Below are 10238 nucleotides of genomic sequence, written 5' to 3' on the forward strand. Positions count from 1 at the left end.
GTCGATGTATGATCAACGAGTCAATTTGGGTAAATTAGATGGCAACACGATTCGCACATTTGCAGGCTAAACGAGCGTCGCATTGAGAGCCACTGCGGTACGCGGTTAAGCTGACGGAAACGGTAAATGGTTCGCATCCAACCCCCTCGACGAGACGCTAATTCATATTCATAGGTGTAGCGTTTAGTATCGTGCCTCTGCGATTCTCCGGAGAGTTCGCTCGGAGAAGAACGTCGAGAAGGAGAAACATCAAGTTACATTAACTTGTCGCCGCATCACCCACGCGCACCGGCTATGCGATATCGCAGAGTTTCGTTCTGGAGTCCTGATGAATAATAAATTTATCGTTATTCGTAAATGTTACGAGTCGGCGATCAATCGTTCGAACTTAATGAAACGATACGGATAATCTTCTGGAATGCGGAACTATCAGAATTTTTACGAAGATATATTTTATGAAAGAAATAAACGATAATTCATTTATCGACGTGGATACTGGGCAACGAAATTAGTAATTTTCCGTTGAAAGTGCAAGGTTTTTCGTGAAACGCGAAAATTAATTTTGAAATAGTCGACTGTATTGCCATCTGTTGACGGAACTGCAAGTTAAACCGAGTCTAGCGGATGCATCGATAAAATAGTTGGTTCGTGTCTAAGATGTGGCATGGAATATGATAAATATTTCTTCGTGATCATTCGACATCGTTTTATTTTATTATTTCTAAATTTCAACTTGTGACAACGCATTGAACAAGAATAAATTGTTTATGACGTTACAATGATTTAATCGTACGACTTTATCTAAGAAATATATTTTATTCTATACATTAATATGTTATCGAAGCACTTATTAAGTTGATATTTAGCGTTTCCGAAGAAAAATACATTAACGAAAAGTTGCTGCGCTATATATATTAAAATAGATATTTGTATAATAATCATTGCTCTATATAAAACATTAATAACGAATATTGCGCTCTTTCTACTTAAAGTAAATTGGAACTTACGATGCGTTTAATCGTATCATGTTCCATATATAAAAGTATTAAAAATTTATTACAGAATAATAATAATACTCTTTTAGTGCACAATATATAAATAAATTTTTTAAAAATGTAATTACAATTGCACTTTGCATAATATATGTATAGTGCATTACTTTAGAAGTTTGGTATAAATTTTTAAATTATCGCGAATAAATTATCTAACACTGTAGTAAGTTACAATCCTCCCTCGTTTTTTGACGGCTGTACATTTGGTTTAAGAATATGATGATAGCTTGGTAGAACCTTTAACAAGAATTCTATTTGACTTATCGGAGGCTGAAATGGAAATAAAAATTGTACATTGAAATTGTATATTAAAGACCAACAATGATGTAATTTATAGTTCAATAGAAGAAACTCACGTATGGTTTATCGTGCATTTCTCTACGTTGACAGTCACTGCCATAAACTATGTTATTTTCAGGAATTACATCAGCTTCTGTCAATTTGCACGATGCCCCAATAATACAGCCAGTGGTTAACTCAACTTCCCGACACACATATGCTGTAAATAAAAGCATAATGGTAATAAAAGGAATTACTAGTTACTATATATCGTATAGTTACATTTGCTTTCCAAAATATTGTTATCTCCAACTTTAAATGCTTCGCAAGTACAGTCAGTTTCGAATACGTTATAATTGCCTACTATCTGTACTGGAACTGTCGTTGATTCAGGAGCATCTGGTGGCAATCTGTAACGATATAATCTTATATTTTATCACGACAATACGAATAAGAAATTGGAACTATGCTTTGCATTAAAATTACCTGTTTGCTATTGTTGCCATTTCTTCTATAATGTTCCCCTCACCTATTATAATCGGACCAGCTTCTGCAATGATACTTGCCCTTGGATGAATTATAGTTCTTGGTCCAATAGTGATGTCCCCTTTCAAAACACAATCCTGGCATACTAAAGCTCCTACTGCTATCTTCACGCTGTAGAAAGATTTATGTCTCTCTTTACAATATGACAAACATACATAAAGCACTTAACCTCAAAAGGTAAAGATAAACGTCCTGATTCCACCGAATCCGTTAAAATTTGCTTGAAATTATATAAATACACGATTGACAAAAAAAATGTATAAATACAAATAACATATGAAACTTATACAAATAAATATGAACAGAATTTATGAATTTTCTCACTTTGTACGGCGTCCAAGACCAGAACTCATTGTTAGCAGCTGTCTGTATATGCCTAAGCACGCCCTCTTTGGTGACTTCCAAGAATCACTAGCTACGAATTTCTTGAAATAACACTAGCTTACAATTAATTCGCATTAACAATAAAATATACATATTTAATACATTAAACATTCAATTCGTTTCTAGAAAAATTTCTTGAAAATTTATAGATGGTATTTGCATTACTGAATTTTCTAATCTAACATCTGTGAAATTACGCGAAAGGAATTTTGTAATTAACTGGAAAAAAGAACTAGATGATTTAACATTCGTAAGTGCAGTTGTAAAAAATCGTTTCGAACAGATACGAAAAGTAACTTGTCTTGTACATCTTCCTCCTTACATACGCCGGTTAAAAATTTGGCTAACAAACGAATGACGTAGCCTGCGAATAAAATAAAAAGCGACAAATCATAATGAACAGTGAGGCACGAAATCGTAAAACATCGTTCCTATTTACACGTGTATTTATTTTCTTCGTTCTTCCATTTCGTAATCCACGCTGCAAAATCGAAAAAAAAAGAAATAATAAAATATAACGAGAGTAACGGGAGAGAAAGCACAGAATCCGTAGGAAGATAGCGTAATTGGGAACAGACCTGTCTTTCGAAAGGAAACCGCGAGAGGAAATGGCAAAAAGGATATTAAGCAAGCTAAGGAGGGGAAATTAAGGTGAAAAGGTGAGTCGATAGCGCGTGAACAGCGCCACCCTAAAGAACATAAACTCTTTCACTCGTTTTTTTTTTTTCTTTTTTTTTTCTTTTTTTTTTTTAATCGATATTTAATATAACTCTATATTATCCGTCAACTTTTATTTATTATATATATATTTTTATATATTATATATTATAAAATTTAACTCCAAATTGCGATAATAACGTCTAATTGCAACGTGCGTGCGCGTGTACGTGTTGCGCCTTTGTGTGTGTGTGTTTTGCATTAATTTTTTTTCTTTAATTCTCCCTTTCTCTCGCTCTCTCGCTTTCTCACTTTCTCTCCTCCATTCGTTTCGTATTTGTGATTTCTTGTATATTTTTTTTTTTCTTATTTTGTCACTTAAACCGTACCACGGTTATCTCCGACGTCTGTGTAATGTAACTGTCTCCCGTGTACGTGTATGCGCCTGTGTATGCGTGTACGTATGTATGCATCCGCGTATATGTATGTACCGGTGTGTGTGTACGTACGTGTCGTGTCTGTGTGTTGCATGTCGTATGCGGTACCTGTGTTTTGTACGCTGTGTACACATGGGTGGGTCGGTGGTTGTGGGTGAACGATTACAGGTGGTAATGTATCTTGCACTCGCGCGTACGTGACTGTGTACGTGTTTTTTCTTTATCTACAGTTAAACGAATTCTACGCACTTACTCGTTAATCGGCAGAATAATATGCATTTCTTAATTTCGCTATAAGTATATTTAAACCGTCCGAAAACGTGTCAGTCGGCGCACCGTGACGGATTCGCCATCGCTCTCGTCGAGCCTTCTCTCCAATTCCAATTTCTTCTATCTCATTTTCGCCCCCGTTTACTTTACCCCTTTTCCTCCTTTTCCACCCTTTTCACCCTCTCCTGCTCGATTTTCCCCATACCTTCCTCCTCGACGTCATTATAATTCACGCACAATCATTCCCCGCTCCTTCTCTCTCTCTTTCTCTCTTCCACCTGCCTACCCTCGTCGTTCATCCCCCTTTTCATCGCGTTTCGCTATGTTCCCTCGCGTGTCTGACGTCACGATACACGACGTCCTGTCTCAGAAAACACGTTTGCCTCCTCGACTTTCGAACAATCGCCTTAATTCGTATACTTCTCCTTTGTTTCCACTCGACACGTCGCTCGACCCTCTCGAAGGATTCGAAGTGATGATTAAAAACCGAATAATCCCTTAAGCAGCGCGTCCTGGGGCAATGTAATCAAAATGATGAACGCGGTGAACGATAGAAACGTTGATGTAACGCGATGCGAATTGCTCTGCTTTTTTTTTACTCGTTTCTTCTCCTTTCTTTTTTTTTTGCATTTTATTTTGCTTTTTTCCTTTTTTTTTTATTTTTCTTTCTGTATTTTTTTTTTGTCGTTTCTCCCTGTTGCTCGTTTTGCGGAATAGAAAAAATGCGCTCGATCTTGTCGCTCGGCGGACGAGGAATCGGGCAGAATCGGGCCGCCACTTGAGGGATTAAGCGTCACGCTAAATTACAATAAAGAGAAGAGAGGATTTTGTTACGAGGCGCGGGCGATACTTTACGGTGTGAAGAAAACTTATCTATAAACTCTGTTTAAAGTCTATCAACTACGGTCACGCTACGCGGTCTGCTAAGCTGCGCTAAAAATGTGGGACACTTTATAACTGTAAAGTATCGACGACGCTCCCGTGCGCTACGAAACTCGAACTTAGCGGCTTAAAAACACGGCTACAACTCGACGTTCCGAGCAATCGCGTTCGAGAAACGCGCGGAATGAACGGCATAGTTGAATAATCGGCGCTCGGCCGGCCGCCATCTTGTCGGCGCCGCGGTAAACGCGAAATTTCCGAATGTTTATCGTCCGTGACAGATGTTCGAGCACCGAGAATCGCCAGGAATTTCTTCACCGTTCGATCGAATTGAACTATCGGCTGAGACTTTCGGATAACAAAGGAATTTCGCTTTTTCTCGTTCGATCCCGACGAAGACTCGCGTCCTCGCCGAGATTATTTCGTCGTCGCTCCACGAGGACCAAAGGGAGTCCGTGAAATCGCGATTTATTCAACTATGCGACATCCACTAGCTCGATCGAGACCGATCGAGTCGCGAAGAACGTCGCAAACGCGACCAACTCACGGGGGAGCGCGATCCTCGAGGATGATTCCTCGTTGTTCGCGTCGAGAGATCGATCTTCGGAACTTAGTTTCGTGTTTAGAAAGTCGATACGCGAGAAGTCGGAAACCTACGCTATCGTACCCTTCATATTTTTTTTTGGTTTTTTCTCTGTTTTTTTTCTTTGGAAAAATCATCGTGGACGCGTCACCCCGATCGTTCGTCGTGCTTCCTTAAAGCGTCTAACGATAATCAACGCGAATCGCCAACAATGTCAATCTCGTCGACGACCCGGCCGGTTCCATTGCTGCGAGAGGAAACGGCCTGGCCCTACGTTTAATAATACCTAACTAACGGGCTAACGTGTGTGTCCTCAACCGGAATCGTTGATCGCGTACAAAAAACGGACTTAACAGCGAAGTGAAACGTGCGGCCGCAACAAACGACGTCTCTCGAAAAAGGAAAAGCTATTGGTCGTTGATCGTCATCACATTGATACTGAATCCACGAAGTGTCTCTTCACGATCCATTTACTAGTTCCGTGTCTTCGAGCACCGAACCAACGCGATTTCCGAATTCCCTTTCGTTGCTGAGAGGCTCGTGCTAAGTAAGCTCGTCGAGGATTCGCGTTTATTCGTGGTACCGGGAATGGGTGTTTTTTTTTTACTTTTATTTCTTTTTTTTGTCCTGTATTTTACTTCTTATTCGTCTATCACTTGTATTTTTTATTCGTTTATTTATTTATTTATTATTTTTCGGTCTCAGCAACGAAAGGGATGGAGATTCATGTACGATCCTTTCCTTGTCACCTTGTTCTTTCCTTTCCCTTTCCCGTTCGTTTCTTTTTTTTTTGTATTTTTTTCTCTTTAAATAGACCCGAGTAGACTTTCTTCGACTTGATATAAAAAAGTGGCGGGGATTTGTATTTCGCGTTAAAATGACTGAGACAAAGAGTTTCGTGACGCAGATTCAATTCCTTGCACCCTTGATCCGTGTTACTGTACGAGGTCTGTGATTTCTGTCCGTGGAGGGGGGTGTACCTTTTATTTAAGCTTACGCGATTATCGTATCGAAGATGATATACATTGTTTACAAGTTTAATATCGAGTTCCTAAGGTAACTTTCGTCTAGCTATTTAAAAACGTCTCGCAGAGGGAGGATGGATCGGTACACGGGGCAAAAGCGCAAACAACCAATCTCTCGGATGAAACGACTAAAAACCGCGACGATTTCTAATGATCGAATACAAATCCCGATATTATATACACTAAATTCACTAATCGTATCACATTCGTTTTCGACGTGTTTCCAATTTCTTTCATTTTTTTTTCTCTCAACGAAACTGCGTGAACCGCGACTGAATTTTTCCCTCGTTTCGCATTAAGTACCATAACGGCCGAATTTGATCTCTCACTCCGAGATCCGGCGAGAGTTCCAAAATTTTCCCTCTCGACCTTTTTTTTTTTTTTTTTCCTTCAACGATCGTTATATATTTAAAACGATGGAATATACTTTTAAAAATATCACCCTTCCTTTTTTTTCTCTCTGGAAAGTCAACGTGCGAACGTTGCACCACGATCCGGATCTCACGGAAATCGGATTGGCGTACGCTCGATCGTGGCACGACGGATGATCAGCCAGTGGTATTATTATTCGCCTGGCCGACGAAAGCGAGGAAAGCCGGTAACGGTGCGTAAAAAACGCTTCGAGAGGCTTCACCGCGGCGATGGATTATTATTTAGTTAAGAAGTACGTGTTTACGTATAAAGAGACGCGTCATACAGTGCCGTACAGTACCAAAACGTTTATAATGCGCACATAATGTTACCTCGATTTAACCTCTATCTACGCGCTCGCGCAGGCATCGTGTATGTAAAAGTGTTCCATTTTAGTTCGTATTCTTTTTAGTCTCGCTGCAGGTGTGTGTATATTCGTGTGTATGTATCCGTGTGCCTGTGTTCCTCGTATATTTTTTTTTTTCCCTTTTATTTCCACGTGTTGCGTCCGTGAGCCGGCCAGGCCGGTCCAGGGACAAAAGTCTCGTATCTTTTCATTTATTTTAATCTTTATATCTACACGCATACATATATATTTATATATACACGTCATATCTATAAATATATATATATGTCTCTCTCGAACACTTCCATTTCCCGTATTTCCATTCTCGCCTTTCGCCACCTTTCATCTCGTTTTATTTATCTGTTAAATCTTCTCTTTAAGCACAGGGACCGTGGAATATTGGCCGCGCCGCCGGAACCTGCTCGTTTTTCGCCCTTTTTTTAATATGTATATATATTTATGATATATATATGCGTGTGTGTTTATACATATATAGAGTCTAAAGTAGCTCAGAGGGAACTATGCGAACCACTAACGCGAAGTTTAACAGCGACACGACCAGCCGGGCATCGCGTCGACGCCATTTCCTCTTCCCTCGCTTTCTTCCTTCTTCCTTATTTTCTCTTTTTCTCTCTCTCAATTTCACCTTTCTTTTCTATCTTTCTTTCTTTTCTTTTTCTCTTCTTTCCCCGCGTCTCTTCGTGCTGGTTGTTGCGTGGAAAGCCGGCGAATGATGGCGACGCGATCCACGGCTCGCCGCGACGCCGGCAACCCCGTCGACGCTATTTCGTTCGGTTATTATTCGCTTTTGCACCGTTTTTGCGTTTATTTAAATGTATTCGGTTTCTATGTCGCGAGCGACGGCCCGACCAACATTCTTCCTTACACGCCAGTCCCCCGTAATATAGATATATGTATATATTATTATATACGTCGTCCGTGGACCGTCCTGGCGGGGCCCTTAATTAACCACTTTTTTTTGCTTTATTTTAATTAATACAATATATATACTTCTTTATGTATGTATCATCATAACAACCGATATTTCTCAGTTCTCTCTCTCGTTAATTCTATTATCACGCAGCTAATTCTTTCGCTCTCGCGCTCGCTCCTTTCCCCGTTTCTGCAGTTTCTTTATTTTCATCTAAATTTCCCTGTCGCCTCGTCGACCTCTTTCTCTCTTTCATTCGCTCCTACGCACTCGCTTTGTTCGCCTCTCTCACACGCACGCAATCGTTTTTTCCACACGCGTCCTCTCTCATGCTCGCACGCTTCGCACACACTCGCTCTCTCTCGCTCTCTCTCTCGCTCTCTCTCTCTCTCTTTCTATATATATATATAATATATTTTATATCTGTGTGTATATATATATGTATGTATATATATATACTTCTATATATCTTTCATATATACTTTATGTTGCTTTTTATGTATACTTTATATATAACAATGTTATGTTTATTTAAGGCCCAATACGTTCATTACGAAGGAAATAATCTGCAACAGAAAGGAGACGAATATACGGTTAAACGCTTGTACCTCTTTTGCTCCCTGTCGTAAGCACCGCGAGTATAGAACTATTCAGTCGATAGAGACGAGTCCAAGTGTTTCGTTTTCTTTTTCTTCTTTTCTCTCGCTTTTTTTTTTCTTTTTTTTTTCCTTTTTCTATTTTCGTTTTTCTCTCAACCTCGTCAGTGTGTATGTAGTGCGCGTGTTTCCGTATCTCTGTTTCCCTTTCTCTCGGCGCCACCCTCGGTCGCGACGACTCCTGTCGAGGCCAAAAGAACGCAAGTAGATGCGTCGCGACACGGTCAGACCGCGAGTAGAACGAACCTCTTCTTCGTCCCGCGTCATCTCTCTGTCCAAATTGAATCAGTCATTCGCGATACCTCCTCTCGTCGTTATTCTTCGTTCTTTTTCCTTTTATTCATCCGCGAAACAAAGGACGCACGCGTTCTCGGCGAGGATTACAAAGATTAACGGGTCGACATTCATTTTGGACAAAGAACGAACGTTCGACGACTCGGTCTCGTGCCTCGAGGATAACGAGCTTGCTCGCAGTTACACAGCCGACTATGCATTTACAAGATTACGATGATTATCCATAATACAATTGATATTGCCGAGTGGGATTTATCGGTTCGTTTCTAGACAGTCGCGTCATCTATTACCGTTCTGATCGCCTCGACGCGTTCGTTTCTCTACTACGCTCTCCTCTCACGCTGTTCCTCCTACGATCCTGAGTGGTTCGTGTTTTGCGCGTCTCGACGCTGCCTAGGAAGGATCGCTGTAGATCAGAAACAAGTAACTTTCGACTGGCGCGCCTCGGAAGGCTCGACGCTCGGCGTCCCGTGATCGACGTGGCGCGCAACCGGTCGCAAACGACAAGCCTACCGGGTTTCCACGGAAACCCTGCCTCTCGAACGGCCGACCGAACGACGAATGATAGAAGAGAGAGAAAAAAAAGAGAGAGAGAAAAAAAAAATGAAAAGAAAACAACGATAGCAACAATAAAAGACACAGTGGATCATTTCGATCGTTTCACGAGTTTGATTTATACAATATGTACAGTCGCAGGTAACGCAGAGCTGCGTCGCGTTACAAGTTAGCACAGCGTCGGCATTCGGATCGGTCGCGGGAGTGAGCCGGGTCGACGAAACGATCCTTACGTTTACGTAATAATTACAGACTTTCGTTCGGGTTAGAAAAAGCACATCACGTGACGATTAGGTCGCTTATAATACTTTATTATTTCCTTACAAAATCATCCTAGAGATGGGACGTTCGAACGTGTATAATTGGAGAATTCGTTTGCTTTGCGCAATAACGTGTCGGTTTGTATAATAACGGGTTGAAGAAAAAAAATAAAGAAAAAAAAGGAAAAAAAAACGAAAAAAAAAGAACAAGAACGTGGGAAATAATATTAATAATAATAAAAAGTACCGTTTAACGTTCCGTACGCGTGAGAACGTAACAAGCCGAGAATAAATTAGCTAGCGTCTGGTGTATGCGACATCGAGAAGAAGCCAGGACGCCATTGGTCGTGGAGACGCGCGAGAAAAACCCGGTAGACTTTGTACGCTCGCGTTCCCGTCGTCTCACGTTCGTCGAACGCTCGGTCCCCGTTCGCGAGCCCCTGTATTTTTCTTTCAGAAACACCAAAGGTAACTTTCACTTAACGTGTACGATTAATCAACGTTTGCAGAAGGTAAACGAAACAGACGAGAGGGAGAAGAAGAAGAAGAAAAAGAAGACGAGGAGGAAAAGATGACGATGAAGAAGAAAAGGGGGAGGAAAAAGGATGGAAGTGGACTTAAAAACGAATTAGCCTACAGCGGTTTGTACACGTTGAAAGGTAGAGAAACG

General features: G+C 40.7%; 1 protein-coding gene across 1 annotated transcript; it reads right to left on the reverse strand.

The window, feature by feature from the left end:
- Window positions 1-1220: 1220 nt before the first annotated feature.
- Window positions 1221-2230, reverse strand: LOC143220759 (dynactin subunit 6-like). Its single transcript, XM_076446351.1, has 5 exons — window positions 2202-2230; window positions 1818-1988; window positions 1614-1741; window positions 1409-1551; window positions 1221-1322 (listed from the first exon to the last, which is right to left on the reverse strand). The coding sequence occupies exons 1-5, from the start codon at window positions 2228-2230 to the stop codon at window positions 1221-1223; spliced, it is 573 nt and encodes a 190-aa protein (XP_076302466.1).
- Window positions 2231-10238: the final 8008 nt, after the last annotated feature.

This window comes from Lasioglossum baleicum, unplaced genomic scaffold (assembly GCF_051020765.1).
Source record: "Lasioglossum baleicum unplaced genomic scaffold, iyLasBale1 scaffold1535, whole genome shotgun sequence".
In the NCBI taxonomy this organism is placed as follows: domain Eukaryota; kingdom Metazoa; phylum Arthropoda; class Insecta; order Hymenoptera; family Halictidae; genus Lasioglossum; species Lasioglossum baleicum.